This window comes from Aulonocara sp. 'chitande type north' Nkhata Bay, linkage group LG12, assembly GCF_057382095.1.
Source record: "Aulonocara sp. 'chitande type north' Nkhata Bay isolate Kocher_YH1m ecotype deep benthic linkage group LG12, A_spYH_male_GT1.1, whole genome shotgun sequence".
NCBI classification, from domain to species: Eukaryota; Metazoa; Chordata; class Actinopteri; order Cichliformes; family Cichlidae; genus Aulonocara; species Aulonocara sp. 'chitande type north' Nkhata Bay.
In genome coordinates, this window is record NC_141355.1 from 26,912,882 (window position 1) to 26,929,889 (window position 17,008).

Genomic DNA, 17,008 nt, shown 5'->3' on the forward strand with positions numbered 1-17,008 from the left:
CTTCACCTATCAGCAGAGAATGTCCCTTAGTCTGTAACACAGTCAAATATATTCTCAAGTAATATTCAAGCATGCCATTCAGCGTGTTAGTACGAGCAGCTCGGGAGCAGCTTGGGAGAACAAGAAAACAGAGACTGCTTTAGATTGTCTTCCCAAAGTGACTCAACTTTATTCACAAGTACAACAGTTTATATAGAGGGTAAAATTCATGAGACAGCAGATTTATCAGTTTAAACCAGTACAGACCAAGATAAGGCAGCGTCTTCCTGCCCTTGGGTGAAGAAGCATCCTTTGTGTAGTTTATTAGTTCAGCTACAATTGTGATTATCTCAGCGACATATTTTCAAGGCACAAAACGAAGAGTTCTTTCATTAGTGAAATCTGAAACAAACCATTTGGCCTTCAACAGGCGTCTAAAAGATTAAGAAACTAATGTAGCTGAGGGAGTGATCTCTGTGGTATTTCAACCTTGTACCAGCCTGTGATTCTCACACATCAATTCTTGGGTCAAAGAGAAAAATAACTAAAACAAAGGGGCCTTATTGAATGACAGAGTTTTCCTGTATAATGTCACTATAAAACAATATCCAGTAAATGCTCCCATGGTACTAAAATACCTAACATCTAGTATCTTCACTTTTCCATTTTCCCTTGAGCTTTGTAAAGGTGGGTACCCTCTGGATGGGCCTCCTGTCCATTACAGGATTAACACAGACAACCATACAATCATAAAAATACTCTCACATTTAAACCTACCTGGCAGCACCACTCATATTTGAGCTGAGAGAGGAAGGCAGTGAGAATATTTCCATTTCCTATGGAAATGAGGAAAGCCAGATATCACACCATTTTAGCTCACTTCCTTTTTTATTCATGTTTCAGTAAGCAGTCCATTACTTACAATTATTCTTCTAGTGAGAGAATAGTTTCCTTATGTTGTAAATTGCCCACATGAAGGTGTAAGGAAGATCAATGTTTTTTTTGGTTTTTTTTTAATGTATGAGGACTGTTTTGATGTAAACAGTATCAGCTGTGACTACTGAATTAAATGGGACAGGATACTATATTGCAGCTAATATGATCCCCCTCATTCACATGTAATATATACACTGAAAGAAAAAAAGAAGATACTCGAAAACTAGAAGAGTAATTGAGCCATCTTTATTCAACTCTCATTTTTCACCTTGCATACAATTCCAATACAGTTCTCTGTCCGATCTTCAGGTTTTCAGGGTGACTGATGTCTTCCCACTGAAACCATCACTAAGAACAGAGCGTATTCAAACAGTCATTCATTGCTTTACTCTCGTTTTTCCTTGCTGTCTTCCTGAACTTCAAAAAAAAGAAAAAAGCCTTGTAGCAATGTGTGAACTTTGAAGGCTAAATACCAAATTTGGTAAAAAGAAAAGTGAAAGAATAAATTGTACTGTTAGTACTCAAAATTTGAAGATTTTGTCTTATGGAAAAAGGTCACACCTGAGATATGTTAAAGCTTGTGCACAAAACATGTGTTAGTTACTGCTGTTATATATGTACTTAAGAATGATAATCGATAGAATGCCCCACAAAAAAATGATTGGTCTATAGTTTTTAGATTTATATTTAAATGTCTTTTAGGGGGTTTCCTCAGTAATGGATCAGTGCTATTGGACTTCCCTAATAAAAAAGCAAATACAACCTTAAGACATATTTTTAACTAATTCATAAACGGTGATGCTCTTGTTTACTATTTCCTCTAAATTACTTTTACTTTTATTTGCAGTTTTTTGTGTCATTTCTACTTCTGAACTTTAAAAACTTTGAAGCGTTTATCATGTTTTGAACTACCCTCTCCTTTTTCTCCAGCCTGACATCATACAGACGCCACTAGATCATAGTTTCTGCATCTGGTTTCATAAAGGATGGAAAAAACATAATGGGGGGGCTAATTTGAAAACATGACAATCACATACACTCCTGAGAAAGGAGGAGGGCAACCCACTGACAGATACATTGAGATAGTTAAAATTGCGATATTCTTTAAATGATATTCAAATTACTTCAATGATAAGCTCACAATAGCTGCTTGACTCTAATTTAACCCATTGCTCTACTGTCAGGAATGCCCACCCTCCTCTCTCAGGGTAATACTTGTTGGTAAAAAGAGCATTTGGCCCCGGTGTTGCTGACTGGTGTTAATATGAAGCTGACATCAGAACCAGCTTACAGCTGCTCTCATCCTCAGCTAACAACACCTGGGGGTCAGGCTCACTGGGCTGGCTGAGGCTCCTGTCAGGCAGCGTGAGGCAAGCGTCACTGTCAGGTTTCCCTAACGTCATTGACTGCATCGCCTATCAGCCCGTGTCACCGTCAGGAGGTGGGTAACGCCTCATCACAGTGTCAGAGACCGACTGGCTGCTCACTCCCTGCCTCGCCAAACAGCCTGCGTCAGTGTCAGCATCAGCTGCTCTTAATTTCATTGTCAGAGCCCGTCAGACCCTGTCAGTTGTACTTTAACTTTCACCTGTTCTTCCTAGATAATCAAGGCCTTTCAATGACTGCATGAGCCTCCTGTGCCACCTGTTGATTGTGCACGTCCTGGGGAATCTGGCCTAAATCAAAATGATGCTGGGTCTGAGGCATGTCACCTTCATGGAAATGCCCATGTGGTCTAACACCGTGCTGTGTCTGGTCGGCACCATTGTGATTTCTATGATGATGGCCATTGTTGTGATCACTGCCATGGCCAAAGCCACGAGGATGAACATCGTGATTATCCCCATGGTGGCCGTGACCGTGACCATTCTGATGACCATGACCATTCTGATGACCGTGACCATTCTGATGACCATGACCATGGTGATGACCATGTCTGGTGTCGTCCTGTTCAGCTGGGACATCAGGCTGGACCTCTGCATTATCTTTGCACTCCTCTGGGATCTCAGCACTCTGAAATTACAAGCAGAGATTCAGTTTAAGATCTTGCCTCTGATTAAACAATTATAATATGATGATCATATTACCTCACTTAAAAAACAACTCTCTGTTAGATTTGATCTATACCTCATGTGTGCAGTCGCCACATAGGCGTTTGCAGTAGGTGTCTTTGATTGCCTGCGCAATATGGCCCTGTCCAATGATGGAGTATGGAAGTGAAATGCGGTGGGTTAGACGGCCACACCTGTTTGCAAAGGGACAGAAAAGCATTGTAAGATTAGGCTTGTGGAGGTGAGATATGTTGTCCAAAATTACAATGTTCTATTGGTTTTTCCAGAAAAATGTAACTGAATTTTCCACTTCATGTCAAACCTGTCATAAATGAAAAAGTCATCTTTCTCTCCAGCCAGAGTCTGCCAAACATCAGGCTGTTGCCCGTCCTGCTTGTAGAGTATGATGTTCTTGGAAAGTTTGGCCTCCAGCAAAGGGTGCAGATGTCGTGATTGCTCCCCCTGGTGGTTAACGACCATGTAGACCACATTCTTAAGACCCTGACGTTCCAGCTTCTGCTGCAGGCCATCTAGTCTGCTCAAAAGAAGAGCATTGGGAATCAGTATCAAAGCAATATGTCAAAGTAAAAATGTCTTCTATGAATATGAATAGAAAGATTTCTTTGACAGTTTTAACAAATTTAAAAATCTCCTATAATATCTCAGTTACCAGTCTCTTGTGCTTTGCCACAGGGCTGATCCATTGTCATGACACTTTTTGTGTTATAAATAATGAGAAGTGTGATATACAACCATTGTCATATGACGGGCACATACCTGGAAGCCTGCACCAAGCAGAACAGTCAGCTGGCCTGTAAAAGGGCCACTACTGTCACTCGACCTACTGACCCCTTCATAGGCTCCACGTCTCCTATCCTCCAGTCTGAAGGTGGCTGACAGCGGGGCCCTCCCCCCTCACTCTCTGCCCCACCCCCATGGAGCAGGCAGAGAGTGAGGAGCAGACTGAGGCCTGCCCACATTTCTGTGGCGCCTCCTTACTGCCCCAACTTTAGTTTCAGAGAGGAACAGGGTAGAAAAAACAGAAAGGAACAGAAAGAAATGCATGAAACTCAGCAGAAAAACACAGCCTATTAGTACAAAAGGTCAGAGAAGGTGTTCAATTTTTACATTCCTCATATCATACTAGGAATCTTTCTGGACTTGATATAGGGTATATAACAAAATCTGTGCAATTAGTAAGAGTGAGCAGAGCACTTTTATGAAGTTTTCACTGGTGTTGCAACACAAATTTTAGTCCAGTGATGCAGTAAATACAAAAAGTAATATAAAAATATAACTTAAGAGGATTTGTGACTGAATATTATATTAAAAAATATGTTCTGCAATATATGACAAGCAGAAAAGTTCAAGCAAAATATTTGTTGTAGTTTATGCAGAGAGAACCTGCGCACTCATCAAAAAATTCTATATTGCGAAATACCCCAACGTCTGGTTTCTAATGGGTTTTTTTTGGTTTTGTTTTTTAACAGTTTACTTATTGCAGCAGTTAAACATTGACTTATAGGTCTTTACTTTATGTAAGTTAACAGAATATAATAAATGTTGTTACTTACCCTTTGGTTAAAAAGTTTCCTACCCTCTGTTCAGCTCTGCGTGGCTGCAACTCTCTGAACAAAAACAAGCCTCCTCCTCCTCTGTCCCTCCTTATATAGCCTCCCTGTTGTTTTTCTATCAGGAAGGAGGACAAAGTTCAGTCACAGCAGTATGCTGATCATCACACTTTTATCAAGTTAAAAAGTCACAGTGCATGAAATCCGCTTGCTGACAGGACACAGATGTTTATAATGGCACATGTACAGTTTCCAAAGGGTAGTTTGTCCTTAAAGGGACCTTAAGGAATGTGTGAGGACAAAAAAGTTTTGCCTATCTTATGTAAGTGCTGGAGATAGTGTGTGCATTTGACTTGTAAATCAAAGCTGTTGATTTGTTAATATGTAACATATCATATATAGGTATATCATGAAGCCAAAATATGGAAGAAGATTGTGCAATTCTCTTTCTTACTTTCTGCAGAACACACAGGGCGGGACTCTGGTGGGTGTCCAGCATGCTTCTGAAAAGTCACAGAAAAACATGTAGGGAAGGCCCATGCATATATGCATATCTGGCACAACTGAGGAATGCTGCAGCTTAATGCATAAGCATGATAAGATAAACAAAGCTTCATGAGTAATGAATAGTACAGAAATTTAGAGATCAAGTAAATAATACTCAAGTTCTTATATGCTTCCACTGAAAGAGGAATTTAAATCACTCAAACAACAAAGGGGAAAATGCTAAAGTGCAGAGAACCAGTAAGGCTAAGAACAGCAAAAGAGTCTAATGAAAAAAAATACTTTGAAAGTACATTCGGTAACCTTGTTAGGGGCCATATTGAAGTAAGCAAGCAATCCAAAGTTTGATTATATAAAAGCTGTAAACGGACTCAAAGTACAAACACTCTTAGAGTGTTATCTTTCTGCAGATGTGGGCCATGTAATTGAGAAAGCGCAAAGTCCAGTTTGGTTTTAACCAGGTAAGCAAATATCGGTGAGTTTGGGGTTCATCAAGGAATTAAAAAGCCTTAGCAGACATGGTGATGTAACTATAAGGTGATATCTGGAACTGACTGTGTTTTTGCACTGTTCCAACGCCCTTCATGTCTCTACAAGTTCATCCTTCCATATTCCCATATTGATATATTTGATACAAAACAGATGACAGATGGAGCAGCAAATTTCCTGCTGATTCAAAGAGTCTGTGCCAGGAACACAACGGCCAAATACTGTAGCAATATCTGTTGTAGTTTTACCTCGGGGGATGACAGAGGATTATGCTAATGATAAGAAGTAAGGAAAAACACCAGCAGTTATGCACACTGCAGCACGTAAGTAAAAGCACAAGTGATACTGTAGAGTTAATAGGAGGTTATGCTGTTGCAGTCCACACATGGAGTGCATAGAGTGAATGTGGTTACTAATGTCTATGAATTTAATTCAATTTAGCCTCATATATATATAGTGCTAATTCACAACAACAATTGGTTTAAAGTGCTTTATATTGTATGGTAAAGACCCTATATTAGTACAAAGAAAACCCAGTTGATCCAATGATTTAGGTGTACTGTTGTCTACAATTAAGAGATGCCTGCTATATTTATTACTGTAGCTGCATTTCTCTATGAGTGTTGTGGGATTATAATATTATCTTATGCCATGTTATGCCCCTAATTAAAGATTGTGAAATTATTTTGTAGTTTTAGTTTGTATTATTCTCCTGAATTAGAAGAAGGTGATAACTATTACAGTTATTAAACTGATTTGTATTACATTAGACTGCTGATTCAGTGTGAATGAATGATATTGTTTATGATACATTATACTGCTGAGTTATAAGAAATACTGTTTTCAGATAGTCAGGACTTTGCTTTTTCTGACAGTAGAGGAGACAGAGCACATTCCACGGGAGCTTCACCCCCACCGTTGTTGAAGGCAGACAAAATAGGGAGCCAAGGCCATAAGTTAGGCTCGCTAGGAGTTAGAAAGAATGTGAATGTTTAAGTTTTTACAACTAGGTGGGGGCCAGTTTGAGTAACCCTCCACCTAGTTTGAGATTTGCTGTGTCCCTCTTCATGCATGTCTCCCCATCCGGATGGTTCATGCTCAAAAGTGTTGTATTGTATGTAATAAAGTAATTGTTGATTGGGCATTTATACACCGAGTATTGTCCTTCCTTCAGCCCAAAGATCGAAAGAATTGGGAGGATTTAACAGTGTATTATGCATATACGGTTGTAATTAATAATATCTTATTTTGTTCGTTGCCTGGTCAAGCAAAGTTGGTTGCCTGTCCAGTTCAATATGGTCTGGTGCCAAACCTGTCCCAGCAGCTTAAACCTATTGCAGCATAATGGATTGTAAACAGTCACCTCACCCAGCCCTCCCTGGGAGTTGGTTCCACAGGAGAAGGGCCTGATAACTGAAGGCTTTGCCTCCCATTCTACTTTTAGAAATCTAGGAACCAAAAGTATGCATGCAGTCTGACAGTGAAGTGCTTTATTTGAATTTTTAAGATAAGCTGGAGTTTCTCTTATTAGGCATTTAGTATATGAAAATATTTTAAATTCAATTTTGAATTTAACGGGCAGCTAGTGAAGAGAAGCTAAAAAGGAAGAAGTGTGATTTTGATTTCTAGTCCCTGTCGAGCATTAGATTTTTATGGCTGAGCAGCGTTATCTCAGCCTGTCTGAAATTATGTAGGATATGTGTTATTTGACTTTATGAATAAACAAAGCTGGGTATCATCTGCATAGCAATAGAAATGTCTTTGGTTTTTTATAAAATTGCCTATAAGGCAACCATGTTTAATGTAAAAAGCACTTGATTCAGAAAAGAACCCTGGGGAACTCCATGACAAACTTTGCTGTGTGAAGTCCCCCTATTTACATGAACACATTGGAGTCTATCAGATAGATTTGATTCTCAATTTTCCCCAGTGCAGCACATTTCTTTTAATGCCAGTGATGTGTTCTGATTTCTGCAGTAAATGATCAACAGTATCAGATGCTACACTGAGGTCTGGCAGTTCAAGTACAGAGATGAGTCCACAGTTAGAGGCGATAAGAAGATCACTGATAACCTTCATTGGTACTGTTTCTGTTCTATGATGGATTCTGATTCCTGACTAAAGGTCTTTAAAAGAATATCACCTGATCGGTGCATTGAGGTGGTGTCGTAATTTCATTGTAGCAGTCAGCTGACAAAATAGAACATGATGTGACTGACCTGCCAAGTTATTGATTTATAGAGCCTGGGGCTGTGGTATATACTGTAACCTATTTTAATGCCACACTGATCAAATTACAATAATGCATAACATTTTCAACAGAGCCTACTAACAACTATTCACCAAACTAGTGTATATGAAAGAGCTAAGTGTCGTGGTCAGTCTTGGACACAGGTTGTATTGTTGATATTTTTCCTGGATGCAATTTATATATTCCAGAGGTCTATGTGTGCCTAGGTTAAGTAGCATTTAATGAATTCCCTTTTGTGTTTCATTCTGTTCTAGAATCCTCACTGTGTTTTGTCTTTCAGTGTCTCCTGTGTCATGTTAATTTAGTGTTCTCATTCAGTTATGGTGATCTTCCTGTTTTATTCTGATGTTTTATTCTGATGACCCCTCCACGAAATGCTATCTTATCGTGGTGGAGGTGTCTTGCCAAATTATGTATCCCCGAAAGAATTTGTTTCCCCTGCGTCGGGAGCATGCACTGGCCTTTTGAAATCACGGACAAACAGTATCCCACATTCATGATTTTTAGTTCATAAACACTTCTAATAATGACTAACTACTCCAGAAATTTGAGAGATATTAGCTCTTTATACAGTAAAGTTACAGTGGGATACAAATAATATCAGGGTGATCCTGACACAATTTGTTCCCCTTGTCCAAAGACTTATTGCTTCTGAAATTTTGGAGGTTTTAGCTCAGTACAGTTCTGTATAGTCACTGAAGGATACAAATAATGATCAGTCAAAATGTTATTGGTTTATTGAAATAATCCCGTCCGATGTTGTGCCAAGGTCCCGATGCAGGGGAAACAATTTCTGTCGGAGATACATAATTTGGCACGACTAGATAAAGTTGGGCTCACCTCAACGCATGGCTTGAGCTCTGGAACCAGTGTCCTGGAGAGGGGCTGGACTCTGTCTCAGTCTGGAGTTGCCCGTGGTGAGAGGTGGCGTGCTGGGGTGGGTATCCTAGTATCCCATCGACTTGCTGCCTGTACGTAGGACAAGAGGGTTCGTTCCCCGCACCTTTGGGTGGGGAACTGTCGAGGTAACTAAGGCAGTTAAATAATTCCTTGGTTATGCACCCCTGGGGTGGATGAGAGGTTTGCCCTGAGTTACTGAAGGCTCTGGATGTTGTAGGGCTGTCTTATCAACACACCTCTGTAATGTTGCGTGGAGATCAGGGGTGGTACCTCTGGATTGTGGTGGTTCCCATCTTTAAGAAGGGGGACAGCAGGTGTGTTCAACTATTGAGGGATCACACTCCTCCTCAGCCTCCCTGATAAAGTCTATGCCAGGGCGCTGGAAAGAGAGTCCGTTCGTTACTTGAACCCAGGATAGGACATCCCAGGGCATCATGGTTTAATTTAACTTCCTTCTGAGTACTTTGATAGTGGAGTCATCTGTGTCCTCACCTGTTACATCTCCCTTCAATATCTTGTGTATACTGTCTCAGTATTCTTTTGTCTTTTGTTGTCTCCTGTGTTCTGCTATCCTGCGAATGTTTTGGACTTGTTGTCTTCCTGTGAGGTTCAGAATTAAAGATGGATTTTGAGTGTATTTAATGCTGATATCCCCTCGGCGCCAGCTGTGGGCTCAAGGCTGGAGCCGAACAAAAACTCCCTGATTACGACTGTGTTGAGTCTGTTCCTTCCCACTCCATGCAAGGCCACCTGGGTTGGCTGGTAGATTGTTTACTTAGCCTGGTAGGGCGAAGGACACTGTCTCAGCTGAATTATGCACACGCACACACATACACTTACACTGATAAGCACTCACACATCCCCCTTCCCCTTCCAATGCCTTCGATGCTTGTTGCCTCCTGGGAACACCAGGCGGGTCTGGGCCCATGTTGGAGAGACGGTGCAGTGGCAGGATGGTTGCTGTGTTGCCTGGGATTACTCCTTATCCCCTACCCAACCCTGTTGCTGGTCATGTGCTCTATAATGTTGTACTGTAGACATTTATGTGCTTTCTGTGCAGAGGAGTTTTTTGTTTCCTGTTCTCATGCTGTCCTATAGCCCAGCATGAGTAGAGGTCTCTTTTTTTCCTCTTGTACTTTCCCATTGTAGTGTACATTTCAGTGTTTTTTCTGGAATGCAACCATTCTCTGACTTGTATCCCCGTGTGATGTCTGTGTCGTGTGTGTAAGGTCGGGGGGCGGGTTCATTCCACTGCAGGGCAACCTGCCACTGCATGTGGCGAATAAAATTTGAACTTGAACTTGAACTATTTCTCATCTCATGAGTCCTGCATTTGTGTCCACAAACTGCCAGTTACACTGCCAACATGTGACATGTGGTGTGAGACTACCAAGTTAAAAGTGTAGTAAGTTTTATTTTAGAGCAAAGTTGTCCTGGTGCACCCATCTCCTCAATTTAACAGAGCTTCCGAGTTTCAGCTGGAATTTCTTAAGATAATTAACTCAACTCGTGTTAATCATCAAGCGCACTAATCCCCCTTATGCAGTAGGATGAACTTAACCGAACTTTGATCTTCCAGGCCACTATCCGGTGAAAGTTTCCATTTGGCCATTTTTTTGTTTTCATACTTTTATTTTAATTTGTCATACACAAGAAAAAATTGGTTCAAGTTAATACATGCGTTTAATAAAAAGTAAATGATGAAAGTGAGAGTTCAGTTGAATTAAGTTTTTTTCCCCCAAAATGTAGAATGTGGATATGTTGAATAAATTAAAATAAAGGAACTTCAGTGACAAGAGAATAAAGTTTTTAAATTTTTGTTTGTTTGGTAGTCGTTATTTCCCCCAGCCAGGTAAGTGTTTGTCTTTTTCTATTGTCACCAAGCAACGCTCCCCGGCGTCCTTGACTTCGCAAGGGTTTCTGGGAATCCGAGGCCTGAAGCTTGAACGACCGCCCTTTTTGGAGCAACGAGAGTAGGACATCGGTACATGCGTCGAAGGAAATATTATCGCTAAATAACTTTCTAAAGCAGCATAACCAAACTTCAGGTATGTATGCCGATGGCTTGCAATGTGTATTTCGACCCTCTATGGTTACAATTAGAATATCTGTCAGGGAAAAGTGTTTTTTAATGCGCGGTTTGATGACGTAATGTTGATTGTCAAACGCGAAATGGCGAGCGTGCTAAGAGGCCCGTTACCTGCAACACTGTGGAGCTGTACCATGTTTATTTCCGTCATGTTACAGTACCAAAAGGGTTGTGGCGATGTGTCTATTCATGGTAAGCGGGGTTGCGGTAAGACGCGTCCGTCGAGTGTGTGAAATGGCTTATTCTGTGTCTCGGTTTGGGGGGAGGGTTATGTGTTGGCTAGTTAAGCTAACACGGAGCTCAGCTAACATGTGCCAAAAAAGGATTTGAAGCACACCAAACCTTTCAGTGGTATTATTTAATATCCGGTAGTAATTAAATGTTTACGATTTATCGTTCAGGTCTCCCTTCTTTTAAGACACCGCCCTGTAATTCTAAACATGCTCCCTTAATGGGAAAACTTTTGACGTTTACATTATGTTGTACCACATTAATAAGGACGTATCAAATTGTGTAAATCGCTGACTACAAATCAAAGAAACAAAAATTAGTTTAACTTGAGAAAGTGGGAAATATCACGTAGTGCCATTACTGTACAGCGTTACAAAGGGCAGCAACTTTCTTCCTGTCAACGAAGCTTTTAATAACACTGTTGTTTACTGGATTAATCAACTAATCATTTCCTGCTGTTAAATGCTCTGCTAGGCCATAACTACGCGTGCCTTCAGTTCCTGCTCGTCTCTTTGTGAGTCTCTCTTTTCGGAATTGTCAGTATCTAAAAAGCATGAACTGTTGAGCTGAGTCCGGAGAAGTTTCACTGTGGTTGCAGGAATGACGCCACCCACATTTGGTTGAATATGAACAGGGTGTAGAGCCCTGTACACTTTAGAATTCATCCTGCTGCTCTGCGTGATCAATAATCACCAGTGAAGATGTGGTCTGTTACAGCTTATGAGCTGTTTGCCTGTTTTTGACTTTGCCTGGAATAGTCTTAAAGACAAATTGTTGTAAACCCAGTTTTTGCTTTTATGAAGGCTCTTGATTGTTAGACAATAGTACACCTCAAACCTCAAGTGCTGATTCTATTAGATGTTGGGAAGGTTTTTTTTCCCCCTAGAGCAGGAAATTGTAGTCCTCTTCTTTTGTGGGTGCTTTTTGGGTGTTTTTGTAGCTGAGCTAGCTCTTTTCAAGAATTTTGCAGATTGTTGGCCAATTCTAAAATTTCTTCTACCTCTCTAATAGGTTTGTTTTGAATTTTCAGCCTAATCAGCACCTCACCTGGCCATGAAACTGCTTCTCAGTTGTGTGGTTACTTTTGAGCCCACGAACATGGCAAACTATATTTTAAACAAACTTGTTTTAAAGCCTAAATGACCTTCTAAACAGTTAATGCACTTTAATCTATACTTGAATGTTTCATTTAAAATATTATTTGGTTGTGTGCAGAGGCAAAATTGAATCGTTGTCCAAATACTTCTGGACCTGACTGAATGTCTGTTTTGAGAGCAGTGTAAACAGTTGAGCTGGAGCACACCCTGCTGGACAAACTGTGTATTGACACAATTTCTAAAATAAGCCAAACATCTTCATATGTATTGTTTTCTGCCAAAAAACCAAAACTAAAAAACGCACTAAAACATTTTCATATTGACACATCAGATGAGATGATTGGCGAATATCAGTCAGTAACAATCTGAACAAACTGGTGAACTTCCTGCTTTACTACAAAAGTCCTTTCCTTTTTTTTTTTTTTTTTTGCTTTGGATTTAGTGTCAGCTGCAGTGGTCCCAAAATATTTTCTTTGTCTTGTAATGCATAAACAATGAGCAGTCGTTTCTATATAATAGTAGGGAAACACAGCTGTTACTAATAACATTAAGTAACTTAAAAGAACCTTCATTAAATGCCAGTATGTAATTAATAATATTTAAATAAGGCTGCGAGAAAGATTTGTGTGGTAAAATTGTAACAACGAGCAAGGTTGATCATGTTGTGTATATATATATATATATATATATATATATATATATATATATATATATATCTTCCTCTCTTCCTACAGAAGACAGATCAGACAATAATGGCAGCGGAGGTGGAGGTGGAAGTGGAGGCCACTGTGGGCAGCGAGTACCCAGCACATTACAAAGTCATGATGGACAAACTTAACGAACAGCGACAGCTGGATCAGTTTACAGATATTACCTTGATAGTGGATGGTAAACAGGCATTTGGTGTAAGTAATCTTTATAAGTTTAACGTTAAATTCTGAGGCAACACTAATTTCCATTTTTCATGTCTTTTCCAGGACACCAGTTCAGAGCCCATAAAGCAGTGTTGGCAGCATGCAGTCAATTTTTCCACAAGTTTTTTCAGGATTATACCCAAGAGCCACTGGTGGAGATAGAAGGTATGTAGTGTGTTAGTTATACTTGCGGCACGACATTGTGTCATAACAGGAAGAATATGTCCAGAGAGACTGTTCCACCTATAGATGAATTTCGCTGTCACTATTAATACAGTAGTTTAGAGTAAATGTGGTTTTACAAAACCGAATGATTTTAACTCAACTTTTACTAAAGCTTTTTTCCCTCCTTCCCTTCCTTAATCCAAATAAGTACTCTTGATCATAGCTTGAGCCATAGTGGATTATGAGAAAAATGAGAAGATTGCTGTTTGAGAACTTAACAAATTGTATAATAGTATTGAGCTTGATGTCAGATTTATGTTTTAGTTTGTTTGTTTTTAATTCATGACTTAGATGCCTTCTGAGAGGACACATTACAGTTTATTGCAGTTTATGGTTTAGCTCTCTGGTGGGCAAACTTTATAGTGGAAACACTTGGAAACATTATTTAAGAACTCCTTTGCATACTGGCTATAATATATCCTTAATATAGATTATACTGGTTAGTGTTTGACAGCTGATTTATCAGTCAGTCTTATTGCTTGCTTTAACTTTGCTTGCTTGATTTACAGTTTTCAGTTTGTTTGTTTTTTAATAGTTTGACCATTACACTCTCACCTCTTGGTAGTAGAGCTATGTAGAATATTTTTCTAAGTGATAGGAACATATGAAAGTACATCCCTGACTATGAAAAATGCAGACATTCAAAAATTAAATTGGTGTCAGAAAGAGATTTTGCATTATATTTAATGTAAGTATTCCAAGTTTGTTGTAAGAATTGCTGTCTCCCAAGCTGGGACTTGCTGCTGATAGACAGATATTTTGTTACACACGATCAGCTTTTACTCACCACTGCTTTTACTGTCATATTTTAACAGGTGTGAGCAACACTGCCTTTCGTCAGCTGATGGAGTTCACATACACAGCCACACTAGCTGTAGCTGGTGAAGAAGAGGCATATGATGTCTGGAAAGCAGCTGAGTATTTACAGATGCAGGAAGCCATCAAAGCGCTCAACAATAAGTGAGAACTCATCACTTTTGGCTTTAGAATTGACCAGATTTCACTTAAAAATAAATAGAATAACATTTGACCTCTTAATGATCCTCTTTTGTAGAATGAATGAAAGCTCTTCATTGACAGCAAGGAGCAAAGGAAAAAAGAGGAAAATTGCTGAGACGTCGAATGTGATTACAGAAACCCTACCCTCAGTGGAAGGGGAGCAGGTCAGCATGCTTGCAGTGCACTTTTATAGTCAGCTTGATGTCCTATATTTAGTTGTTAAGGCTGAATATTTTCCCTGTTCTGCAGGTGCAGATTGAAGTTATAGGTGAAGGGCCCATTGAGGTGGAGGAGTCGGGGCTGGAGGAAGTGGTTGATGCGGCAAAGAATGCTCAAGCTGCATCAGATGATTCTGCTTTGGCTCTTCTTGCTGACATAACTAGCAAATACCAGCAAGGGCAACCAACAATACAGGTGATCAAGAAAGGAGGAATAGAAGAGGTATAAAAGCTGAAATGCACATTTTTTCTGATTTCTACTGTTAAACTGATACACATGAAATAATTAACTCAGAGGTTTTGTTTTTTTTCTTTCTGTGTTTTTTCTTAGCATGAGGTTGTGTATCATGAGGAAACGGTGACTGCCTCCAAGGTGCTGGAGAATGTCGAGATTGTCGAGGTCCAGATTTCTCAAGCAGACAACATGTTCCGTTGCAACAAGTGTGACCGCAGCTTCAAGCTGTACTACCATCTTAAACAGCACTTGAAAACACACTTGGGCTCGCTGGAGAAGCCCCACGTGTGTAACCACTGTGGTAAAGCTTACACACGAGAGGGTGCCTTGAAGCAGCACATCAGCACATTTCACTTTGATGCCGAGGAACTGTCTCGAAACCAGAAACCCCAAAAGAAAGTGCATGTTTGTGAATACTGCAAGAAGCACTTTGACCACTTCGGACACTTTAAGGAGCACTTGCGAAAGCACACAGGTGAAAATTTCACACTGTTTGAACTCACTTTGTTTATAATGAAAAGTACAAAGGTATGGCAACTAAACATAAGTTATCATAGTTGTCCAGTAGATTTGTTTTTGTGTTTCTGACATTGAGACACATGTCTGTCTTTTGTGCCCATTTTTAGGCGAAAAACCTTACGAGTGTCCAGATTGTCATGAGCGATTTGCACGGAATAGCACACTGAAGTGCCATATGGCAGCCTGTCAGAATGGGGCGGGAGCCAAGAAGGGACGGAAGAAACTCTATGAATGCCAGGTACAGTTTGTCCTCAATCAGGGCCATCAGGTTCTCACTGAAGGGATTCGGAAAGTTGTTCAATGGGGCAGCACTGAAACTCGTGTCAGTTTTCAAAGTAAAAGTCCCGGTACATACTGTTGTATTGTTGTATTGTAATTTGTTGTATCACTTTACTCCCTATATTACTGTGCTATGATCATGACCTCTTCTTTTGCTCTCCACCTTCTTCAGGTCTGCAGTAGTGTGTTCAACAGCTGGGACCAGTTCAAAGACCACCTTGTGAGCCACACCGGAGTCAAGCCCAACCATTGCACCATGTGTGACATGTGGTTCACCCAGCCGAAAGAGCTGAAGGCACACCTCAAAGAGGTCCATTCCATCGAGGATAAGTTAAACGACGAACTGGTCATTACTGACTCTGCTGCAACCGCTGCTCTCACCATAGCAGCACAGAACATAGAGGGAGCCGAAACTGTCCTGTTGGAAGACGGCATTCAGGTTGAACACGTCACAGTGGAGCCTGTAGATGTGATGGAGATGGAAGAGACTGCCACGGTTGTAATGGAGGATGGAGGGGTGGCAGAGATGTGTGAGGAGGACATGGAAAGATTAAAACAGGCTGGAGTGCAGATCCAGGTTGTACACGTGACCACAACTGAAGTTGATGGGCAGCACGTGGTGAACTCTCAGGTGGAAGTACAGATGGAGGGAGAGATGGTGAATGTTGAGGAAGCAGAACATGCAGCGGTTGTATGAGAATGTGAAAAAGAGTCTTTAATGAACTGCTGGACACTCTTAGTCCCTAACAGCTTTATTCTCCTCCAATGGACATTTTATTTTTGGTACACATCTCTGCATGTGAGAAGCCGCATGCCACCTCAGTACGTCCTGATGTCTGTTATGTTGAATGTCAGTTCCCACCGCCTTCACTGCTATGGACAGAGTTACCATTGTCTTGCTGTAGGTGCTGTTTGCCATCGTATGCCATATTCTCGATGTCGGCAGTCCTCCATCAATTCATTTTTGTGTTTTTCTTCAAATGTTTTTTTTTTTTTTTTTTTTAACTTGGGTCACGTTCTATGATAAATTGACCCAGATGTTGCTGCAGCTCATATGCTGCAGATTTCTCTTGTTGTTAATAATGATGTTTATTTTATTAACTTTTGGTGGTTTGTAGGGGGAAAATCAGCTATGAAATAAAACCGGTTTCAAGAGTGGGCTAGTTCTCCAGCTTTATACTTAGATCTTGAAGATTAAAAAATTAACACTGTTTTAAAAAACAACAACAACGGAAACACAAAATTAAAAAAGCATTTCAATTAGTGCAATTTCAAAGAGTTCAGTAATACACACCAGGTGTATGGTGCATACATGCATATTGCCTTATATACATCCATTAGCAGGTAAACACAGCTGCTCCTTTATCCAATCAGATTTATCCACCAAGACAAACCCAATAAATAAATAAACATTAAAATAAAAGGATAATGGAGTTGCATATCTGCTGGATGTGATTGTGCTAGAAAATTCATGGCTCAAGAGTTGGGAGTTCGCCTTGTAATCGGAAGGTTGCCGGCTCG

The 17,008-nt window shown here is 40.2% G+C and overlaps 2 protein-coding genes across 4 annotated transcripts; one reads left to right on the top strand and one right to left on the bottom strand.

The window, feature by feature from the left end:
• Positions 1 to 1,139: 1,139 nt before the first annotated feature.
• On the bottom strand, positions 1,140 to 4,655 carry selenop (selenoprotein P). Its single transcript, XM_086314699.1, has 5 exons — positions 4,541 to 4,655; positions 3,744 to 3,973; positions 3,289 to 3,501; positions 3,043 to 3,160; positions 1,140 to 2,928 (listed from the first exon to the last, which is right to left on the bottom strand). The coding sequence occupies exons 2-5, from the start codon at positions 3,944 to 3,946 to the stop codon at positions 2,221 to 2,223; spliced, it is 1,242 nt and encodes a 413-aa protein (XP_086170825.1). The 5' UTR covers positions 3,947 to 3,973; positions 4,541 to 4,655; the 3' UTR covers positions 1,140 to 2,220.
• Positions 4,656 to 10,603: 5,948 nt separating this feature from the next.
• Positions 10,604 to 16,640, top strand: zbtb35 (zinc finger and BTB domain containing 35). 3 transcript variants are annotated; one of them, XM_086314702.1, is made up of 9 exons: positions 10,604 to 10,729; positions 12,833 to 12,986; positions 13,076 to 13,177; positions 14,053 to 14,197; positions 14,292 to 14,400; positions 14,486 to 14,677; positions 14,786 to 15,164; positions 15,316 to 15,446; positions 15,660 to 16,640. In XM_086314702.1, the coding sequence occupies exons 2-9, from the start codon at positions 12,851 to 12,853 to the stop codon at positions 16,182 to 16,184; spliced, it is 1,719 nt and encodes a 572-aa protein (XP_086170828.1). In that variant the 5' UTR covers positions 10,604 to 10,729; positions 12,833 to 12,850; the 3' UTR covers positions 16,185 to 16,640. The 3 variants fall into 3 exon arrangements, with proteins under 3 accessions (XP_086170828.1, XP_086170827.1, XP_086170826.1); XM_086314701.1 differs by lacking the exon at positions 10,604 to 10,729 and adding an exon at positions 10,774 to 10,962 and having other exon boundaries at positions 14,486 to 14,650; XM_086314700.1 differs by lacking the exon at positions 10,604 to 10,729 and adding an exon at positions 10,777 to 10,962.
• Positions 16,641 to 17,008: the final 368 nt, after the last annotated feature.

Bases quoted from the DNA above. Each gene is read 5' to 3' on its own strand.
- zbtb35 (XM_086314700.1), top strand. The intron at 13,178-14,052 runs GTATGTAGTGTG...ATATTTTAACAG, and splicing joins GCCACTGGTGGAGATAGAAG to GTGTGAGCAACACTGCCTTT. The intron at 15,447-15,659 runs GTACAGTTTGTC...CACCTTCTTCAG, and splicing joins AGAAACTCTATGAATGCCAG to GTCTGCAGTAGTGTGTTCAA.